This window comes from Columba livia, chromosome 3, assembly GCF_036013475.1.
Source record: "Columba livia isolate bColLiv1 breed racing homer chromosome 3, bColLiv1.pat.W.v2, whole genome shotgun sequence".
NCBI lineage: Eukaryota > Metazoa > Chordata > Aves > Columbiformes > Columbidae > Columba > Columba livia.
In genome coordinates, this window is record NC_088604.1 from 19,938,903 (window position 1) to 19,962,812 (window position 23,910).

The following is a 23,910-nucleotide window of genomic DNA, read 5'->3' on the forward strand; positions in this document are numbered from 1 at the left end:
ATTGAAAAAAGAAAATATTTTTTCACAACCCTATGTTGTCATTACCTTTGTCTGCCTGTAGAGATGCTTAGATAAATATCATATTGTATATCTGACTTGATAGCCCACATTGAAGTTCTTCCAACTTCATGTTTCAGCAACCAATTCATTACTGGCTGCAGGTTTGTGTGCTGGTCACTGGGGTATTCACCCAGGTAAATAAGTAAATAATATTAAATAAGTTGTTGATTTGTTCTTTTTTGTTGTTTGTTTGAGGGTTTATTGTATGTTTATTTGGTTTGGGGTTTTGTTGGTTTGTTTGTTTTTGTTGGTTTGGTTTGGGGTTTTTTTTAATCTTTTCCACTCTATGGTCAGTTTTACTTCTGAAACTAGACCTACCTAAATGATGTCCAGATGTAATTTTTGCATTCATCTGTGGAAGTCAGGAACTAAAATAGTATGGAAGTATGTAGAATTTAGAATCACGGGAATTCATTGCGAGGGGGAGAAGCAGTGGCAGAAACAGTAGAGTTAAAATGTGAGAGACTTAAATGGGAAGTGAGAAAGTATCATCAGGACTGTGTGATAGGGTGTGTTTTGGCTGTTGATATTGCATGTGCTGGTTACAATTCCAACCATAAAACTGCCTTCATTTGTTCATTAACATCATTTCCTCCGGCCAAGTTGTAAATTGGATTGTGGTGTAATTATTTCAAAATGGGATATTTCAGATTTTTATACTGTAATGAAAGGATCTGGGATGAGAATTACCTTCATGTTTTGTGTATTTCTTCCCAACTCTCCAAAGACAGGGCCTCCTCTTCTCCAATATTGTTCTTTATTTTTCTGTTTCCTCATTCAGATTGTACCCTAAACTGTCCATATTTGTCCGAAATGAGATTTCCTGTCTTTGAAATAGACTTCCCACTTGTCCTTCACTTTCACTCCAATCCCGAAATGAGTATTTAGTCATCTTAAAGAATGAAGAATGAAAATAACAGGAAAAGATGAGTCAAAAGTTTTCTCTTTGAGCATACTAGTAGATTTCTGGACCCTGCCTAGAAAAATGATCACAAAAAAGGAGGGGAAAAAAAAGTTCTGCAGCAAACTTCAGGAAAAAAAATGTGACTTCTTATTTTACACTGCATTTCCCACCTGCCTTGCCTTTTCTCCCCGCCTCCTGCAAAATCACCCTCCTTTGTTGCTGTCTTCAACATTTCATTATAAACTATGTGAACGAAAAATGTTGCACTTTTATATTTAATTTCTAGTTTTCTTAAAAAATAAATTGAGATATAGTTTTAAAGGGGTAAAGGGACTCTGTATAGTCAATTTGACACAGTTAGCTGATTCTTGTGAATGAAATAGTGATACAACCTTCCTTCAGGAGAGCAACAAGGTCCTTGGTAGTTGAAGGTTTTGTGTGTAGTAGATCTCGGTGAGCTTAAAGAAAGACATGGATATTGATAGGAAAGGGAAAAGGAAAATAGAAAAATACCAGTACCTAGAAAATGAAGGAGAAAATGGGAGTAGCAGTTATTATGCCTTTCCATTTTATTTTTCTACATACTACGTGACTAATTATTGTGAGTGCTTAGTTCTGTAATAGGTCTCTTAGGAGAAGAGCAGTTGCATCTCATTCTGCTTCACGTGTCCCTTGTCTTCCCTGTGGCCAGTTTCCCTCCCAATAGTACTTTGCGTTCTGTGAAAACAGAGATTAAGTTCCTGTTGATAATTTTGTTTTAGATTATGTCAGAGTTCAGATGCATGGAGTTACAAATCAGTTTCAAATCAGTTTCATATGTCAGGTATTACAATTCATACTCTAAATGATTGAGGGTACAGTCTTCCCAGTAGAAACCTCTTTCCATGTAGATCTATGCCATGTAGACTGTGCTTTTTAAACATGCAGATTTCCAGACTGATTACTTCTGTTTTCCTCATGGGTCATTCTGCATTGGAGAAGTTGTATTTTGCTTGGCTTGGATGTCTTTTTTTTTTTTTTTACTTGAAATTAGTGAATTTACATAATATGAATCATTAGAACTCAAAAAAAACCCTAAAAACTAATTCACTAAATAGAATAAACTTTTGTAACTTTTCCTAACAGAAGTTCCTATCACCTTGCTATTGTTTATGCTTTTTTATGTGCAAAGCCATTACTTGTAAACAAACCACAAGACAATGTAGCAATTGGGATAAAGTGTAATATTTTCATATCCAGATTGTCTCTGCACTAGAATACAGAGTGACCTGCATCTGCTGAGTAGCTCTTCATCAACTTACATGTTTTCAGTGTGCAATGGGGTTGAGTAGAGTGTGGGTTTACAGGAGGCAATGGAGAAGGAATATCTTTTACTCTGGAACTAGACCACTGCTGAAACTAATAGCTGTATGTATCCAACATCCACGAGCTTTGGTCATGTGCTCTCACCTGCATGGTCACCTAGAGACAAGATATGTAGCATCCTGAGGGTCTCTTCCAACTGAAATGATTCTATGATTGTAAGAATCTATGATTCTATACCCTGAAGGTAAAAAAGAAATACAGATTCTGTTTGACCTGTGAAAAAAATACGAAGTGTTTAGATGGAAGAGCCTTCCTGCCACTCCACCCCCAGAATGACAATGTCAGCTTAATTGAAAGAGCTATAAATCTTTTTCCTGTACTGTTTTGCAAAAATTGTTTGTGTAAAATGCCTTTTCAATAAATCAATAGCAACCATTTTTATTTTAAAAAGAATCCTTTTAATTCTCCAGAATGGAGACAACTAGTAAATGTTTACTTGAATAATTTTCATTTTTATCAGTCTAACTATGAGTAGAATTCTGATGTTTTATACCCAAACAGAAAATAGCATACAGCATCTCAGCTTCTTTCAAACTTCTTATGCATTTCTAGAATGCTAACATTAAATTGCACTTGGAAGTAACTAAAAGAGAGAATTTGGAGTCCATTCCTGATATTTTCTGTTTTAGATATACCTTTAAAGTACATACTGGTAGGAGTTTGCTTCACAGTTTATTGTAGTTGCATTTTTCTAACTGTAAATTGTTGATTTAAATTGTGTTTGGCTTAAAACATATGAAATTGCCACTCAGCTGCAAAGGGCTGCAGATAGATAATATTTCTTCAATATGAGACTATATCAGTCTTTGCTTTCAGAATATGTACATTCTAAAAACAGATAAAGAAGCTCAATTTGCTCTTTAAATTCCTGTGGTAGCTTTAGCAAATATTTTATTTTGTTACTTTTTTATTTTTATGCTTTTTATAGACTTGTGTATGATGCACAGACTTTGGACAGGACAGTGAAATGAAAAATGATCAATTTCTCCATGGATTCTAATCAAATTCTATGAAGATGGGACACAATATGACTTAAAGGTCAATTTTATCTCCATATTAAGCCACAGGTTTTTAATTTTCTTTCAGAGAGCTCTAAGCACTGAAAGATATACTGTGATGTATAAGAAAAAATACTGTGTCCTGCCTATGAGACATGGATAAATAAAGGCAGTATATCTAGAAAACAAAAGGCAGTTGAATACAATGGAGAAGTATTCTAATCTCTCCAGTGTTTTTGAAAATTCACTCCTAATCCTTCAAGTGAGCTGAGAAAATGCTGAATCATCCTGATTCACTGTAGGATTTCTACTTATTTGATCACTTCTAATCATTGGATAATCCTTTCTTAGTAGAGATATGAGAGCTCCTGTATGGATGAACTTTGCTGAAGATGAAGTAATAAGAAGTATCAGAGGGTTTTGGTTCTAACTTTTTTTTGCGTCTTCTGTTTGGGTTCCTTCTGAGTTCAGGTTTTTTGTCTGGCTTTCAGTTCATTCACAGAAGCACCCTTATTTTGAAATATTCCAGTTTTCCTTAAGAAAAATTATGCCCTATAAACTATTGACAATGGTAATTCCTTTCAAAGAAAATGATCTTTCTAATATATGCGAGTAGAGGAGTTTTAATTTTTGTTTACTCTGAATTTTTATGCACGAAACTTTCTTTTCTATTTAGTGTACTTATGCATCTGTCCCCTTTCGATGTGTTGTATGTCCTTCCATTTCATGCTTCTCTCTTGTATCAGATCAACTTCCATCCATTTTCCTTTCTCCCTCTCTCAGCAACATGCATACGCATGCTTTTCTTTTAACCCGGCCGAGAGTCACACGCTGTGCACCTGTCTCAGAGGGAACATGCCTCCTGAGCCGGTTTTGTACAAGACAGGTGCATGAATAGTAACCAAGATATTTATGCAACAAAATGAAGAGAGTTTAACCATAAGGAAATTACACAAGATATTCATGTAATAGTATGTTTGCCTGACCTTATTTGTTGTTGTACAAGCACATCCTATCTTGCTCTATTTCCACAGTAAACTAAAAATGGTATTTGTGACATTAAGCTGCTTATGTTCATGTGCATCTTCAGTTTGATGCAAACTTCTGACCTGGTGGCAGTCTAGATCTTACTAGCTTCAGAGAAAACTTGTCCTATGTCTTTTCAGCTAGCTAGCAATAACTGATTACTTTGCTCCTTAAGGATTTTAAAATATGTGGGGACCTCAGAAATCCAGTTTGGATGTTAATTCATTTCTGCGTGCTCTCAAAATTGAAGAAAGTGGTATACCATGGTTTTCCTTTCACAATGCCAATAGAGTGGTAGATTGAGAACAGCTGTGACAACAAAAAGAAGACAGTTTTATTAGCACCTATGCCGCTATTAATACTTGTTAATTAAACAGTGGGAATTATACTATCAAAAAAAATTATATGCCATTTTACAGATAGTCAATAATAAAGCAGAGCTTGGAAATAAACTCCCCATTCATAGGCATAAAAATATAGTTCCAGAGACAAGGTTATAATTTGATCTGTTCAGTTTCAATTTATACCTAGATCAGACCTGGACTCTAGAAAATTTTCCTTGTCTTTCATTGGAAAATTTACCATCTTAAAATTTTCTAGTTTTTTTCAGCTGTTTATTCCAGTTACATAAACTAAACATTTGTGGTTCCATTACACCACCTGAAAAAAAATAAAAAAGGTGTAAACTTTTATTTATTTTTTATCTTAATTTCTTTGAAGTGGGGAACAGTGCAGTATGAAATAAATCTAATTGCTTCAGCTTTGCGGAAAACACTTAAGCATTTGTCTTGTACAGCAAATTCTTGATCAAATGAATGTGGTTTTTATTTAATATATAATTATATAGCTATGCTGGATACTTGAGTTAATTACAGAAAATATATAAATTAAGAAATTGATGAAAATTGCAAATAGTGAAAATACTTCAGAAGCAGGAGAAGGAGAAGAATAAATGACAGCTACTTGCTACAGATCATTTGCACAGCCTTAGAGTACAAGTAAAGTAACAAATCTTTTTCCCAGAGCTGTTGACAAAGTTAGCACTGCACTGACAGTCCAGGAAAGAACAGGACAGGACCAGCTTCTGCTGCTGGCCAGAGAAGCAGAGGCTTTCAAAAGTGCAGAAATATGAAGTTCAGTGAATGGAGGAAAGCGTATGAAGCAGAAGTTGTGGTTTCTAAGCCTCTTTGTGGCATCAGGTTTTTAAAAACCCTGTAAAATAAGCCAACCACTTCTGTTAGCAGATACTCTCATCATCAATGTGATTTAGAATATCTGTACTAATTTCACTTGAGTTGAGGAGTTATCCCATTTTAACAGTCTCAGTGACAGAATATTTTGTAGACGTTTGCTTGACAGAATTTGTACAATTTAGAGTTGGCTTGCGTGATTAATTCTTTGTGCTTGTGCCTGCCCCATCCACCCACCACACTGAGGGCTCTGTCATTTACCAGGACTCCATTATATTCAATTGAGCAGTGGCTGCATGAGGCCAGACGGCGTATGTCCTGGGGCCATACAAGTGCTATTTTGCTGGCTGTACTCTGCAAAGCCAGAGGCACTCAGGGGACTACAGAGAGAGTCGCATTAGTGACATAATACCAAGTGCTTGCACCATGTTATGTAAATACTCAATTGTGATGAAGTGTGCGGTGTTTCTTCTCAGCTGGTTGTTCTGTTCTATGTATATAGAAGGTTGCTGCTGTTTGCAATAAATAGTTTGTAGCTAATATTGTTAACAGTGTTCTTGATGAAGTTTAAAAAGTGTTTGCTGTCTTTCTTTCACTATGCTTTTTACTTTATAGGACAACTTCCTTAACTTTCTGTATGACACTAGAATGCGGAATGGAAGGAGTATTTTGAGGTATATAGAATTAAGGGGTGGGCGTACATCCAGGGAATCTCAGAGGGAAATATGGGCTGTGTGCCATGCACTGAACTTGCTACATATGCGCACATCTGATCTCACAAACACACACTTCACAGATGGTCAGCAATTGCGCAGATCAACTCCACAAGGCCTGTCCAGATCCCACTTATCCTGGGCATCTGGAAATCCTGGTCATACAGCCAGTCTGTGATTTCTCTCCTCTTTCTTTTTCCCAGTCCTGAAAATCTGTCAAGGTAGGGAGGAGGAAGAGGAGAAGAAGAGGACATGCTGAGGAAGAAAGACATATCAGGCTTGTATTAACATTGAACATGTTGAAAATGGTTAGGTTACTGTAAAGTAATGAGCTTCAGGACCTCAGTGGAGGTATAATCTACTGTGTGTGTATTTTTAGTTTGCTGTTGGGGTGTAAAATGTATTCACTTCACTTAAGCTATGTCATAATAACTTACTGTGAATATTGAAATAAAATGCTAATTAGATACAGTTGGAAGAGAGCACATGGCAAATTACTGTAATACTGCTCATGGCTGGTAACTCATTTGCCTATGGTAGCATGATCAGTTTTGATCAAATGCTTTTTCTCTTAATCTACAGACTCTTTAATAATGGGCCATCTCTAACTAAAATCTGCACCAATTTTAAGTTCAGTTAATTTAACTTTATAAGTTAGAATGCTTTTCTTAACCAGTTAAACTATAAGTAAGCATAATTCAAAGTAGAATATTTCTTAAATATTTTTCTCTTTATTTAATCAGAGAAACTTATTTTTCTTCAGAAGATGTTGCCTAATTATTTTTTTTTCTAAATAAAAATATAGTTTGTGTTCCCAAATCACTCGTGCGTAAACAATCTACTTGATCCTGGTTTAAAGTATCAGTCTAATTTTAGGTGGTCTGACAATACTCCTATAGGCAGGTAGATGTTTTTGCTAATATTTTGCATTGAAAATCATGATGGATCAAATCAGGACTTTGAACTTTGTGAAGGTGATGTCACATATGTACATCACAAGACAACTTCAGGGCTTTTTTGTGTGAGATGCATTTAAAAATCCAGCTTTTTCCAAGATTCCAGGAGTTCTGCAACAGCTGTAGTCTCACTGATATCCATGACAGAGTCTCCTCTTTTTGACAGCACAGTTTTATTCTTTTCTTAAGAGTTGTATGTTTGAATTATTTATGCACTTCAGAATCCCAGGGTATTACTTAGGTACCCAGTTCTGATTGACTACCAAAATTCTTAGGCCCTGCCTGTATAAATGGTTGTCTTCATGATTAACTTCAATTCTGTAAAAAGTAAGACTAATTTTTTAATCTGCTAAAAGTTTTGATCTGATATATACTGAAATACAATCAGAGCACCAATTCTTATGGTGCTGTCTCTATCTGTCCAATTATCATTCATATTTTTCTGAAAATATAGGGATAACATCCAAGGAACAGAAAACAGTCTGATCCTCTGCCACTGCAAATTTACCATTTATTTTGTTAGAATCATATTGGTTTTTTTAACAGTTGGTTTTGGAATGAATTACCTAAAGGTCAGCTATAGGTGTCTTAGTAGAATTTCTTTAGTTCCCTTCTGTTACAGATTGAAAAATAATGGTAAATTGTGTTTAGATGACAGAAAAGCAACTATTCCTCAAGGAACCGGGACTTTCTGTTTGTAAGTAAAAATAACATCAGACTTGGATGTCTTTCTACCATAATATTATATTTCCAACAGAAAATATTAAATGAATACAAGAATTAGTGTATGTGCTGGTTTGACTGAAAATCAGTTGATTTTATTTGTGCCGTTAGAAACGTTTATTTTTCTTAGCTAGCATGCTCATTATTTGGACTTAGTTTGAGAACAAGAGATAACATCCCAGCACAGAGTTAATGTTTTGAATAGCTCCGGTCTGAGAGCCAAGGATGTTCTGAGCTCTGTCCACATCAAGGAAGGGGGGCAGAGATGGGGCAGAGCTTGACTGACATCCAGACTGATCATTGAGAGTATTTCATCCCATTAGCATCATGCTAATTATTTAAGGAGGGTTGGGAATTGGGACCTTCTGGTTGGTTCTTCCATTCTTCTCTTGGTTCTTTTTTGTCAGAGCTGGGGGAGTTTTGATTGGGACATTTGACCTGGCTTTTGCCATTTTGCAGAGGCCTCTGGGCTTTTCTGCCCTTTTCATCTCTTTTCTCTCTCTGGGATTAGCTTTAGGACCAGGTGTGGCTTGCTGGGACTGGCTACTTAGCTGTGGACAGAGCTCGTGAGGAATTGCCTTGAGCATCTTTTATTTCTGATATTTATTTATTTATTTATTTATTTATTTACTACTGGTGTATTAGTATTTTTTTTTTTCATTTTATTACACTGTGTTTATCTAAATCCAAGTTTCTCCCTTCCCTTTCAATTCTTTCCCCTGCTGGAGGGGGGTGAGGGAGGGGGTGAGAGAGTAGCTATCGTGGTTGTATTGCTAGCTCAGGTTAAATCACAACAGTGTATTAATATTTAGAGAGTTGTATCTTTCTTCCATTGCATTCTGCTTCTATTTAATTCTAGGGGTAAACACAGAGTTTCTTGATGCTATCACTACTCATGTTTGGGCTTATATTGTATTTGTGTGTTGCGTAGATCTGGCTAAACCCAATTTATTTCCAATGTTTGGAGAAAGCAGCTATTTTCTACCCTCTTCTGGTCCTTGTTTTTGCAGGGCAGTCAATGAAGAATAAATCATCCTATCACACTGAAGATGAGTTAAAAGCAGGAGTCTAACCAGTAGAATTAATAATGTTTTATACAAATGTGATACTTGTAGTTTTCTTCTGTTTCTCCAATGCTACCATTTCAACAACAGAAACAGTTGGAAAATACTTCTCACTTTACCTGAAGGTTTTACATTTGGATTCCATGCTTGCATTGGAATCTTTATCCTTACCCAGAGCACAATGTTCATTATTTCTTCAAGCATACTATCTTTGTCTCACTTTTATCTTTATTCCTTTAAGTTCTCTTCCACTTTCAATGCTAAAGATCTTTTTTTCCTTTAAAGTTCACAGATTTTATCCCTGATTTCTTTCAGACAATATGCTTTGTTTTACAGGTTTATGTTGCCTGTGAATCTTGACTATGAAAACTACATTTCACTACATTTCATACCATCATTGTTTATAAATTGCGTAAGCAATATATCCCTGTGTTAATTCAGTTTTCGTTAACAAGTTATCATTCGGGGTATTCTGTGCACAAACATATGAGTTATGTGCTATATAGTCTGTACATATATAAAAACTTGGTCAAGTTACAGCAGACCCATGCCTTCTTTTTTCTGACCATATATGCTTAGTTTGGGATTGCACAGACATAGCGTTTTGGTTTGGTTTTTTTTTACACACATTATTACTACTTACCTGTAATCTAGCAAGTGCATTATTGTTAGAAATGGTTATACATCTTTCTGGAGCTTAACATGAAGGCTTTTAAACTGGAAATTGAACCTTAACTTTGAAAATGCCCTTGCACTGTAATTTTAAATATGTGATTAGAATCACCAAACAATTTAGGTTGGAAGGGATCTTGGGGGGTTATCTGGTTCCCCAACCCTGCTCACAGCTGGCCTAGCTTCAGAGTTAGAACAACAGGCTCAGGGCCTGCATAATTGAGTTTTTAATATCTCCAAAGCTAGAAATCCCACATCCTTTGGGAAAGTCTTCCCAGGACTGACTGATCCCATGATGAAGAATGTTTTCCTTATAGTCAATAGGAATTTCCCTTGTTGCAACTTGTGACCAATGCCTTCCATGCTATTTCTGCACCTCTGAGAGGAGTCTGCTTCTGTCTTCTACATAACCACCAATAATATCGTTGAAGACAGCAGCTGAATTCCCTCTTAGCCTTCTCTCCTCCAGGCTGAGCACACACACCTCTCTCACCCTCTGCCAATATGTTATGTCCTCCGGGTCTGTAAGTCAGTGGCCATCCTCTGGACTTGCTCCAGTTTATTAATGTGTTTCTTGCAGTGGGCACCCCAAAACTGAACTGCTTCAGATATGGTCTCAGACATCCCTATAAGATGGAAATAATTTCCATCATCCTGCTGATTATATTCTATCTAGTACAGCCCAGTATGCAGATAAGCCTCATTGCCTCAAGGGCACATCACTAACTCATATTCAACTTGCTGTCCTCCGAGATGCCAAGTCCTTTTCTGCCAAGCTTGTGCTGTCAGCCCTCATCCTGTACTATTGAATAGAGCTATTTCTTCCCAGGTGTAGGACCTTGTGTTCATGTTGGAGAGGAGAGGAAAGAAGGAAAGAAGGAAAGAAACTGCATGTTCCTTTACTTCTTGTGAAGCAATTAATCTAAAAATATTATAGTCAGCCTGCTATCCAGGTTCAGCATGATGGCTGACAAACTGATAGCAAAGGAAAGAGCAGGAGGTGGGAAGAGAACTGGTAGAGATGTGGATTAGATGGTGAATGAAGTAACATTGTTACAGGTGCCACTTGCACGCCAGCTTTCTATTTCACCTTCTTTAAAATGCTTCTTCTAGTGGAGTTATTAACATATTTCTGTTTTGTGGTTTTGTTTTTTTTTGTTTTCAAATATGTGTGCAGAAGCAAACTTCTTAACAGCAACAACAAATAATATAGCTAATTTTTGTCTCTGATGGTTGCTAGTTTTGGAAACAGCACCAAGTAACTTTTGAGTGTCCCAGAACGCATTCATTCTCATGGTTCTGCTTGGAGTTTCCAAACATGGCTTCATGCAGCCTGAGTATAAAGAGCTCTTGCTGTCCAATGATGATTAAAGCAGACTGCCTATTTTAAAACATCACTTATTCATGGTGGTTCTTAAAACTCACCAACATCTCTGTTTCAAAACCTGGGATTTAGAGTCTTGTTTTCTGACATTCAAAGCTTAGATGGGCACCCTTAGACCCTGGGAAAATATCGTTGTTAGTAAGTTGCCTCATAAGGATGAGTATCACTTCTTCCTCATGTAGCTTCTTCATTTAAAAAATATGGTTGCAGTTGCATGTCAGGAGGATAAGGAGGGAAGACAGAGGGTTACTTAAATATATTTGGCTCATGCCATCTGCACCAGATCCTTCCAGTCCTAGCCAGTTTCTGAAGCCCACTATGGTTTCATTTGGAATAAGCCATTTAGCTACTTTAATCTGATCATTCTATGCATGATCAAAGTGTTAGCTTTTGGTAAAGAGAGACATTTGCTTACGAAACAGTGAGTGCCTGATGATGCTGAGATTTTTATTAAGATGAGATGGTGGGTTTGGGGATGGCGGTTTTTGTCTTATGTAACGTAAATGGGATTAAATTCCATCACAAATGAAGTGTGATCTTTTGTATGCCTGTGTGTAATGCTGTGCCCCAAACTTCCCCCACAAAATAACTAAATGTCACACTAATGAATTAAATAAAATTGAAAATATTCTACCACTGTATGAATGTCTGTATAAGCATATGCAATATGTATATATGTGTCATAGAATAGCTTGGGTTGGAAGGGATCTTAAAGATCATCTAGTTCCAATCCCTCTGCTGTGAGCAGGAACACATCACTCGACCAGGTTGCTCAAAGCCCCATCCAACCTGGCCTTGAACACTTCCAGGGATGGGGCACCCACAGCTTCTCTGGGAAGCCTGTTCCAGTGCCTCACCACCCTCATGGGAAAGAATCTCTTCCTTAGATAGAATCATAAATTCACAGAATCATTTAAGTTGGAAGGCACCCTCAAGACTGAGTCCAGCTGTAACCTAATTCTGGCATTAAAACATGTTCCTAAGAACCTCATCTATGCATTTTTTAAACACCTTCAAGGGTGGTGACTCAACCACTTCCCTGAGCAGCCTGTTCCACTGCTTCACAACTCTTTTCATGAAGAAATTTTTCCTAATATCCAATCTGAACCTTCCCTGATGCAACTTGAGGCCATTTCCTCTTGTCCCGTCACTTGCTACCTGGGAGAAAAGACCAACACCCTCCATGCTACAACCACTAATCAAAATCTACCGTCTTTCAGTTTAAAGCCATTACCCTTTGTCTTATCACTCCATGTTCTTGTCAGAAGTCCCTCTCCAGCTTTCTTGTAGCTTCCCTTTTCATACTGAAAGGCTACTATAAGGTCTCCCTGGAGCCTTCTCCAGGCTGAACAACCCCAACTCTCTCAACCTGTCTTCACGGGAGAGGTGGTCCAGCCCTCTGATCATCTTTGTGGCTTCCTCTGGACTGGCTCCAACAGGTCTATGTCCTTCTTATGCTGGGAACCCCAGAGCTGACTCCACGTGGGGTCTCATGAGAGCAGAGCAGAGGGGAAGAATCACCTCCCTGCACCTGTTGGTCACACTTCTTTAGATGCAGCCTAGGATATGTTTGGCTTTCTGGGCTGCAAGTGCATGTTGCTGGCTTGTGTTGAACTTCCAATCAATCGACACCTCCAGCTCCTTCCCTCAGGGCTGCTCTCAATCCATTCTCCACCCAGGCTGTATTTGTGCTTGGGATACCCCCACCTAATGTGCAGAGGCTTTAGTTTTCCTAACATGATCCCTGGCTGCTCCAACAGTTTCTCTGTATTCTCTCCAGGGGACCTGTCCTGGCTTTTACCCTCTGTAGGTTTCGTTTTTGTGTTTGAGTTTGCCAGGAAGCTCCTTGCTCATCCATGCAGTCTGCCTGGCATTTTTGGTTGATTTCCTCTTTGTTGGGAGCATTGCTCCTGAGCTTGGAGGACATGATCCTTGAATATTAACCAGGTTTCTTGGGACCCTCTTCCCTTCAGGGATTTATCCCATGGTATTCTACCATGTAGACTCCTTAAGAAGCCAAAGTCTGCTCTCCTGAAGTCCAGGGTAGTGAGCTTGCTGCGCATCCTCCTCGCCGCTCTAAGGATCTTGAACTCGACAATTTCATGGTCACTGTAGCCAAATCTTCCCTAGAGCTTCACAGTCCCCTCAACCCTCTCCTTGTTGGTGAGACCAAGGTCCAGCATAACACATCTCCTCATTGGCTCCTCTGTTGTTTGGAGAAGGAAGTTATCATCACCATATTCCAGTAACCTCCTGGATTGCTTACGTCCCTCTGACAGATATCTATATATATGTATAGCTAAAAATAAACCATGTCTGTACCTTGCATGTTTGATGACCTTGTCTCAAAAAAAGATAAAGTAAATTGGTTAAAAAAAAATAAAAATCAACAACAAGAGTCAGAGGTGAGCAGCAGCTTCTGTGCAAGAACTTTCCCAGCTACAACTACTCTACTTATCTCTACAGCATAGAGATAATAGTGGAAGGGAAGACATGTGAGTGATGATCTATGAAAGCAGGAAGGGTGTGGGAAGATTCCCAATGAAATTACGAGGCATTGGGTTTAAAAGAAACAAAAAGACACTGTGATATAAATAGTAAATATATTTCAATACACAAACACATGCACAATTCTTTGGCATTAAAAGCATTTGACAGGAAAGGAATTAATTGGTTCAAACGAAAACTGATCAGAAGAAGAATATGGAAGAATATCAACTGAGGTGTTGAGCACAATGGTGTCCATGTAAACTTTGACTTAGGACATCAATACAACACACGCTGCTGGGCCTTGGAGAATATGCCAGGGAAGTGACAAGTATCTGCTCTGGTTAGTTTCCCTAACTGTGTATTGAAGTGTTGATTGTAGTGGATCAAATAGTTCTTAGGCTTATAAATGTAATGGAGTTACATTGTGTCCTGACTAAAGTTTCCTAAATATTTTTCCTCTGAATAATTTTTGCAATATTGAATAGTTTGGAGACTTATCTAAGCTTAGTAACTAAACTGTAAATGTTTTAAAAGAAGGTATTGTATGAACTAAGCAGGTATTTTAATGAAAATATGCTTGGCAATATGGTCATTTCTTGTCCTGAAAGAAGAAAACCATTGATATTTCAGATAGGTGAAAAGAAACAAAACAAACAAAAAATGCAAAGCATGGTGGAACTTCTCAGCCTTTGTTTTTTCATTCCTAATTAAGAAGTACAAAACTACCTCAGAGAATCATTAGTGGTTGTGCCTTAATTCAGTCTCAAAATGGCATCTTTGTCAGAAAATTGCACAGGGCTGGCAGAAGTTTCCAAGAAGACCTACGGGAAAACCTGTGGCCTCTGAAGAAGCAACTGGAAACTGGGATGGGTCAGGTAGCAGTAGATGCCTGTATATAAAAGTGAATCAGCTAGAAAAAAATAATATTCATGGTGAGATGAAAACATCTACATGTCTGGCTCTGTGACTGAATCTTTCTCCTGATGTATGTGTCCTGAACACAGACTCAGCATCTTAGTTCCTCTTACAGCAACATGAGATGTGGGAAATGCATGTGTTGGAGCCTGGGGAGCTATTAATCTCTCTGAAGTAGACATGTCCTATCTGACCACCTTGATTTCTCTCAAGTGATGTTAACTGTCTCGACTAGAGCTCCACTGACTATAATGGGACTTTTACCACCTACAAGTATATGTCTTAACTTTGAAGTGAATCCTGCCTTCAATTGCCACTCTTGGCAAACAAGTCATTGGCTTTTTCTTGCTCTATACCATTCCTCTGAAACCTTTTTGCCATGGTGGCTGTTTTATGCCCCATCCTGTTCTAGTCTGCTACTTCTCCCTTAATTACCTCACATCACTTAAAAGACACACTTATTACAGAAGGTCTGTTCTCTTAAGTCATACAATGGAAAAAACATATTATAAACAACTGTGGAAAGTACAATGAAGCAATGAAATAAATTCTAAGCTTGATGTTGAGTCTATGAATTCTATCACAAGCTTCTTTAGCTATCCTTTATTTAATTGATCATCTTCTTTAAGATGTTCAGAACTTTTCTTTCTGGTAATGTTACAGTGCCTGTCAAGTCTCTCATGAAGCTTTGAAATTCTGCAATAATGCAAATAATTTATATATATATATATATATGAATATGCAGCAGGACTTTTCATCAGTATAGAATTACTCCTTCGCTCAAGTATTGGTAGCAAAAGGAGCTTAGGTCCTGATTCAGCAAAGAATTTAAGCTTGTTTCTGCACTCAAGTCACCACTGGGAAAAAACAAAGCATGCAAGTGTGACAAACATGTAACAGGTTTTTCAAATTAAAACTTCATGTCTGTTTTGTACATGTGCATGAAATGCTCTCCTCTGTATTTAACACACACCCTGGACTGTAGTTTTTCAAGAACTGCAAAAGCCTTAAGATTGTTAATCTTGTAAAATAAAGAAGAAAATTACTTTCTGTTGAGTTTAGATATACTTATTCTCTTTTTTATTTTCACTTTTAAGCTGGAAAAATTCTGAACATTTAGTAAGGGGATTAATCTCATTTTTTTCTCCATTTGAGTTTTCTGACTCCCTTTATGGGTTCTTACTTAGTCGAAAGTGTTTACAATTAGGACTATCACTTAAATAGGGGCAGCAACTAATAATAACTAGGAATCATGAAAAATAAAAACTGAAAAGACCTGTTACATTGTTTAAGCCCCTCCCCTGACATTTTGGGATTGTTCCCTATAGTATAATTTTGAGTCCTTTGTTTGGTCCAGTTGTAAATGACTTCTGCTTCTTTGCACTGTTCTCCTAAGAACACTACCACAATATTCAGTGTCTCCTTGCCATTCATACCCCCTTGCAATTCATCTATGACAATTTTAACTTACCCTGACTTCTCATATACGGGTATGAGGTATCCCTTTTGGGTACCTTTTACTTTCCGCTTTTGCAGTTTTGGACTTCCATTATGCTTGAGGTAGCTGTTCTTCTTTCAATTTTTATTTGCATTCTATTATTTCAGTTTTTAACCTTTTCCCATAAGCTGTTTCCTCCATTTCCTTAATTTTTTTATTGGTTTGTTTGTTTGTTTTACTGAATTCTCTGGTTTATTTATATCTCTGTGGCCCTGCTCTTCCTTCCTGCTGAAGTCAATGGGAAAAAGTGAAGGCATATGTTACTACTCAGAACTCTTTCCTGCAATTTTTATCCTAGTTCCATAACAAGTTTTGTTGTTGTTGTTGTTGGTTTGGGGGTCTGTTTGTTTGTCTGGTGTAGGTTTTGTTTGTTTATTTCTTTGTTTTTTCCCCTTCAGCTGACTCAAATTTATTAGTATTTTGCAGTTTCCCTATAATGGGACTAGAACTTACGTCTGTCCTGAGTCCACATAGTCATCACCTAGTTCAACCAATAATTCTAGCTGGCAGGCCTTGTATTAGCTTCACTGTGTCTGACAGACTTCCAGACCAGACACAATTTGCATTCTGGCAGTTCGAAACATGGGCAAAATTTGCTTGCAACTCCGTGTGCCTGCATGGAAACACTTTGAGGACGTAATCAGTAATTTTGAGCATCTGAGGCCAGCAACATTGACAAAAATACTATTTAGTCTTTTGCTAAATGTCAGAAGTACTGCTTACATATTCACATGAAAGCTACAGTGTGAACGTGCTGTAGTTGTCATACTTGAGATACCGGTCACTTTAGGTACTTTCTCTCCAAAATAATGCCAAGTGTTCGTAACACCCTAGACAGCAAAATATTTCCCTCACATCTATGGCTCCAAATGGAGAATACTCAGGCTCAGTGTTTATACGGAGCTACCAGCATTTTGTCTGGGACTATTTGATCCCTGAGATTTCTTTCCTCATTTCTAATGGTCATTGGTATTTGGGATAGTGCATTTGAGAAACAGAGATGGTTGAGGGATAACAGCAAGCAGATATTTAACATTTTAGGGAATTTCTGCACATATGGATGGACTCATATACATGTATTTTTGCTCAGTGGTTCATAGAAGCCAGACACTAGGGAGTTTCAGTATAAAAACTTCAAAACTGTAAGAACAAGGTATTGCACCACCACTTTACACATACTGAAGAATGTTTATGCCCCACTTGTCCATAAATTACTAGTTTGGCTACAGTGTAAGCAATATTTTATGTATAACCTTATGACTGAGAGACAAGGTTTGCTTGAAATTAAATATTTCATTTTCCTCTGAGCCTTAGGGTTATGTTTTGGCTGAGTTGTCTGCATGAAGCCCACTTAAGCTTATTAAGGTATACTTTCTACCATGTCCCTGTAATGGAGCAGTATTTGTGAGATGTTCTTCTGAGTCTCATAAAAATGATCTTTATACCGCCTTACTGAATATGGTATGATCAATACCAACCTGCTGCTTTAACAAAAGTCACTGGAAAGTATCAGAGATTATCAGTAATTTGGCAAGACTTTTATGGACTAGGAAGGACTATTTTTCAGATACTCTCATGGATGTGGAGGTGGGGACTGAGCTCTGGAATGGCCAGTATCTGCTAAACACTTAGCACCAGCTTTTCAGGTTAATCCTTGCAAAGAACTTACTTAGCCAACCAGTCCTTGGTGCCCGGCCTCCTTCCCAACCACAGATTTCATAGGAGCCAGCCATTAATTACCAGAGGGCTGCTCAACTTCAGATAAAAAAAATAGTTACCTGATGCACACATACTCAGGAAACTGTCAGGATTAGTGGCCATCATAATGCCCGGGCCTGATGTTTCTGGGAACGCTAAATGCCAGTGTCAGGAAAAAAAAGGGAAGATGAAGGAATGTGAGGATTAGTGGCACTATAAGCATTTTCTATACTTGAGCAATTGTCACTGTTCATTTTCACTGATATTGATAAATACAGCATGAGCCAAGCAGTAGCACCCTAATAGCTTCATTATATGGAAATCTGCTTGTTTCCTAAAAAAAATATGAAAGAAACACATTTTAGCATATAGGTTAGAGTTCAGTCTCTAATTCAATATTTCAGGACAACAGCTGCACTGTATGCTTTAACTTTTGCCTATGATGCTATGTTTACCAGTCTGGTAAACAGTCTGCTGCTAGGCTGGGGAATATACCTGGTAGCTCATGAAAGCATACACATTTTAAATGGACAGCAATTACAGCACTCGCACAGCCTGAGCTTTCTGTCCAGTAGAAAAGGGGTTAAAACTTAATAAAGACTGTGCAGGAGGAAGGGAAAAAACCCTGGGCAGAATGTCTCCACACAGAGAAACAGAGAGCAGTTAATTTGTGCTCCAAACTGCCAAGGACAGCAGAAAAGAGCAACTAGTATAAATAATTAAAGCAGAGATTAGATAAATATTTGGGGAGGGGTACTGTGATCGTGCAATAGCTAATGTTGAGGAGACATGGACTTCTGTGCTTCCTGGCCCTTTTGTTCTAAGGTTTCCTACAGCCCATTACTTGGTAGCCTGCCACATGCCATCATTTTTGGGGTTTTAACCATGGTTTTTGAAAGCTTGCATAAGAACAAACTGTAGAGCACAGGCTGGGATGTAACTATGCCATGCAAGATGGCTTTATGATTCATTCATTTTTCCCAGACTTTATTTCTCCAGAGCAGGTCCTGGGTTGGCATCCTGAGTCCTGCAAAGGTCCACAGGGCTGAGTGGAAGGAACAGCAATGCTTCACTGGAGCCAGACTGAGGCTAGGGCAGTTGCTGTCAATACACCAGAGTAGAAATACATTGACGAAGCGGTGGGGGAGGTGTTCTGCAGGGCTGCGGATCCCGGGAATGCCTTATCCTGGGAGCACAGAATTAGAATTTTTTATAGGTTCACCAACACCATTGTTTCTTGTTTCAGAAATAAACAGCCACAACATCAGGTAACCAACAGAGCCTAAATTTTATTGTTTAAAAGTGGAAAAATCCAAATATGTTTTAGTAACAAAGTGTAGCTTTACATATTTACATATATATATGTATACTTAAAGACTATAGGAAATTAAACTTGAAGATAATCTTCAACAAATTAAATATTTTTCTATTAAAGGAAGAGGAAGCGAGCAACTTACATTGAAATATTAAATGTTCAGTGCATAATTTCTAGTAAAGCTTTTAAAAATAAAGCTTTCATCAAAATGCTCTTCAGAGCTCAGAAATACTTGCAAACATATCAAAGGGCACAAGAGCCCCATTAATCTATCAGATAAACCACTTTGATTTTTCGTGCCTATTTTCCTACTTTCTTGTCTTTCACGGTACGAACTGGTAACCGGGTAAAAACATCCCATATTAATTGCGGGGTCCTGTGTGCCGGCAGGTTCTGTGGTGACCTCGGGGTGTCGCCAGGCACTCTGCGGGGACCGCGCAGCCCCGGGCGGTGCTCTGGCTCCCGCACCGCAGTCAGCGGGTACGGCCGGCCCAGCCGGGCTCTCTTGGAGACAGCGAAATGCAAGGTACCTTTTTTTTTTTCTAGCAGACTGTAAGTGATTCCTATTCTTTGCTCCACAGAACATCCGATGTGGTGCCCAATCGGCTGAGAAAGCTGCACAGACGTCAGTGTCTCTGTGTGTGTGTGTGTGTGTGTGTGTGTCTGCACAGCCAACTGCAGCTGGAACCTCCATTAGAGCAGCCCTATTGATTTCTGGTTCACACTGCAGTAGCAGGGCTGGAGTGCAGGGCGGGGGGGGGAGAAAAAGGCAGGAGAAAAAAAATAATCCCAGCGGCTTAAAAACAGGAATTAACCGAAGGCACGTCGAGATGTATGTGCATATGTATAGCACATACATGTCGGTTTCCAGAGATATACCACTGTGCTGTTTGCTTAAAAATAACCCCACCAACAAGAGGTCCCCAGGCAGAGCAATCCCCACACCTCACAAAACAACAATCCACCCAGGTTTCAGATGCTGTGCACGTTTTCTCGGTGCTGCTTTTGCACACCGAAGCTGTCCGGAAAATGTGCCTGTTTCATCAAAGGACTACAAGAGATGCGCGCTTTAAATGGCTCTTTCTCTATGCACCCAGTTGTCTGCTTGGGGAAGAGGGTGGTTGGAAATAGAGCTCGGGGTCCGCCGAGCACCGGGCACGGAGAGCTCCAGGGAGGCGCTCTGCGTTTACTGGAAGTCATTTTCTCGTGATGCATAATGCACAAGGTGCCATTGCAAGCCGAGGTGTAAAAACGGAGGAAAAATGATAAATTATATTTATTGTGGTGACTGAGCTTTCCTCTTCCTCTGAGGTTTCTCTCCCAATTAATATCTGGGCATAATTTATAGCTGAATGTTAATATGTTGTCTTCGTATTTCAACACATCTGCGAAGAAAATCCCTGCAAAGCAAGTGTGTCTTTTCACGATCACTGCATGTCAGTCTGGCAAACTCTAGCTGTGAGCCGTATACAGTGAAAGGGGGGGAACCCCCCAGCACCGTTATCTGCTCAGGGGTGGGGGAAGGGGCGACGGTAATACCTTTAAAAAACTGAAAGGCGGTAAGCCATTATTAGCAAAAGCTATATTGAGCATGCTTGCCAGACAGGCAGCGCAGCTCAGCTCTAGTTCCGCCCAGACATGTGCCTTGCCATTTTCATTTTAATCAGTCTGCTCAGGATGGCTGCTGATTCATTTTGCGGGATGGCCCCCTGGGAGCCAAGGTGGAAGCCTGAGGCGAGCTGCTATTGCATCAATGCAGCACTCCACATCAGACACAGGGAGGGGAGACAAGGCTTCGGCAGCAGATCGACTTCCAAATACCAGCCTCGCTATTAAAAAACAAACCAGCACCTCCCCCCCCCCCCCAAAAAAAAAATAAAAAATCACAAAACAACAACAAACAAGGAAACAAAAACTCCGTGGAAAGAGAAGAGGGGAGGGGGAAAAAAAAAAAAAAAGGAAAAACCCGCCCCCCCCTTCCCCGATTCATTAAATAAAACACAATTAGCGGAGCAAAATCTTTCCTGCTCCTTCCTTCCCCTTGTACCCTGGAATCGCTGCAGCTACCATTTCTTTTCACAGCTCCTCGTTTAAAAGAAAAAGGACGCTCTCTATTTCTCTATTTACCTGATAACTAGCTGGGGGTGGGATACCTGATTTAGCTGGAGACTTTGATTTGTGGGATTGACAACCTTATTATGCAGTGAGCTTATTATTGATATTATTCTGCTCTCGGTTGCCATGACCACCTTGTGAGAGACATTCAATTTTCTCTCTTCCATCATCATTATCTATGAGGCCATCTGTTGTGGAAAATGAATTCAGCCTCATTTGCATGACTGATAAGCAAATTTTTTTTTATCTATTTAACAGAAGGTCATATGCCGGGGATTTGGAGCTGGTGGAAAAAAAAAAAAAAAAAAGTGGAGAAAAAAAAAAAGGCATCTCGAGAGGATGAGTGGGAGTGCGTGCATTAGAGGATGTATGTGGAAGTAAAACAGATCCCTCAGGCCTGCTAGCCTATCCTACTGCATTTGTCATTCCTGCCAGGGCGACATTTTTTCCCCCTAAGCTTCTGCACACTAAAGAGAGTGAGAGCTTTTTCCCTGCAATCTTCTTGAAGCCCCCCTGATTTTTTTACTCGGTGTTGGTGGGTCTATTTTAATATATATATTTTTTTAATTCCCTGGAACATGGGGTATCTTTTCAGTGTTCAATGAAGAAAAAAGCAGCCTTTTCTGGGTCTCTGTGGTATGCTTCTTACTCCTCATCCTTTCAAAGTTGTAGTAAGCCAGGGTGTTTCTTAGCCATGCTGAAATGTCTTGTTTATGTTTAACTTGTAAGTGGTTAACGGTGCAGGTGGGGACTGTGTTTTGTGCAGGGTGGGGGTCGATGCTTGTAGCGAACTGGAAAGATTATTGTGATTTTTGCAGTCGTTCCGTAGCTTGTACTTAAATGTCCATTGTTTGCTCTTTTCAAGTTCTTCTGGCAATACTGCTATGCAGCCAAAATTGTATTGGGCTGTAGAACAGACGATAAAAAAATCCTAAAGTGTGTGTTTACTATATGAACGCATAGTGTTGCATGCATTAAGCATGTTGTTGTTTATATAAACTTGCTGCATGTTGGAAGGTACTTGTTTGATACGGAGAATCCGAGACAAAAACTTCACAGATTGGAATGCTCAAGTCTCCTGACAGATGAGTACAATTAAATAAAAGATTATAAGATGATACGTTTTTACACTAAAACGACTTTTGAAACCACTGGATTTGAACTTTAAAGGGGAACACTCGTATAAGAGTAGTATTTTGAAAGAACACTGTCAAAATGTTTCTTATCCATAATAGTTTTTCTTTAAAGAGAAAAAAGGCTGTAAATAAGGGATAGTTAATTCAGTTAACTCTCTGAAAACCTCATAGTCAATACTTAAATTTTAAAATAGTTCAGATCATTAGGACTGTAGTCCATGCACACTTAGGGCAAATTTGTTAATATGATTAATTTAGTGCTAAAAAGTAACTGAAGAGTATAAAAAAAAGGCTTATATTAGTAAAAAATAAACGACTTAGATTCTAATAGAAGAGACATTAGACAGGCTTGCTTCTTTTACTTGTCTCTAACAAAGATTAAACTTAACAGAAAAGAAGCATGCCATTTTCTTCTGAGTGCTGATCAACATGCACAGCCTCATCTAGGCAAAGAGAAGATTTTTTTAAATGTTTATTTGTTTTCTGAAGAAGTAGTGTGTGCATAAAAGTAGAGTTTTTACACAATAAATGCTTTGCATGTTGACAACACTCCTTTTAAAGACAGAAAAGGAGATATGCAGTACTCTCTTGAAAATAAATACATTAGGATTTTATTTACAATCTATGGGGAATCTCTTTTTCTATTTTGTACTTGTAAGTGGTTGTGGGTGATGAAATTGAGGTGGAGAGAAGTTTCACTTTTGTTGAGGTCAGCTAGAGACCAGATCTCTGATTTGTCTATGCCAAATAACTTACTCTAAATTACTTGATTAAAATTCCTCTCTAGTTCTTTGTTTTAGAAAATATTCTGCAACAGATCTAGCATTAACTTGTGATAATCTATTGCTCATAGATGTTTAAAGGGTATTCTTTTCTCCTACCCCTCTGATTTCAGAAACAGTGTCTTTCTCGTAGATTTTTAAAAAGGAGTAAGATTTATTACTCCTTGGGCATCGGCCATGTTTATCGTGCCTATTGGAATTTGTTAAGGCAGTCGGATCCCAGAGCAAATTTCGCACTTCGAGTTCAGTGCAGCGCAGCTCTGGCCGTTGGGGTGGGCTGTTTGAAACGGTACCGGTTTCCCCAGTGGACTTCAGCTGGAAGTAATGGGATTCTGTGTATTAGCAAGCTGTCTTACTGCGCGCAAAGGTTGAGGTCTCCGTCTTGTCCCCTCCTCCCCCCTTCACTTGAATTGTCAGCATCTTCCAAAGGCTCCTGAATAGAACCTGGTAAACTTCGGGATAGTACAGTCGTTTCCCTTCCCCTGCCCCCCAAAAGTTAATTACCAAGCTTGGCTGGATTCCTCCTTGCCACCCTGACATTTGACTGCTGCTAATTCACTGATTAATCTCATTAATGTGATTATAGGAGGATTTGGAGCTGGCTGCCATTGTTGTGCAGACAGCGCCATTCAGCCCCAGCGCTCGCCGCCCCTCTGGGCGCGGGTGCGGTGCGGTGCGGTGCGGCGCGGCGGGGTGCGGCGGGCCGGCCCGTGCCGTTCAGCACCGGGAGCTGTCCGCGCCTCCCCCACCGGCGGCGGGAACCCACCCGCGTTCATCCCGCCGCGACCCTGCTCAGCGAGGGAAGCGCAGGAGAGGCTTTTGTGCCTCCTAGCTAGGCGATGCGAAGATGGCTGTGGGAAAGCGTCAAATCTCCGCGTTTAAACGCTTCCTCCTTTTCTTTTAAAA

General features: G+C 39.1%; 1 protein-coding gene across 20 annotated transcripts in view; it reads left to right on the top strand.

Annotated features, from left to right (window-relative positions):
- The first annotated feature begins 19,363 nt into the window (after positions 1 to 19,363).
- Positions 19,364 to 23,910, top strand: part of MYT1L (myelin transcription factor 1 like) — a 313,684-nt gene continuing 309,137 nt past the window's right edge. For 16 of the 20 annotated variants that reach the window (XM_021293590.2, XM_021293592.2, XM_021293594.2 and 13 more), the window contains exon 1: positions 19,364 to 19,497. In XM_021293590.2, coding sequence (XP_021149265.1) covers positions 19,491 to 19,497 — 7 coding nt within the window. In that variant the 5' untranslated portion in view covers positions 19,364 to 19,490. Of the gene's footprint in view, positions 19,498 to 21,440; positions 21,622 to 21,702; positions 21,723 to 23,910 lie in introns of those variants that run through there. The other 4 variants (XM_021293603.2, XM_065055991.1, XM_065055989.1 and 1 more) reach the window with 3 other exon arrangements.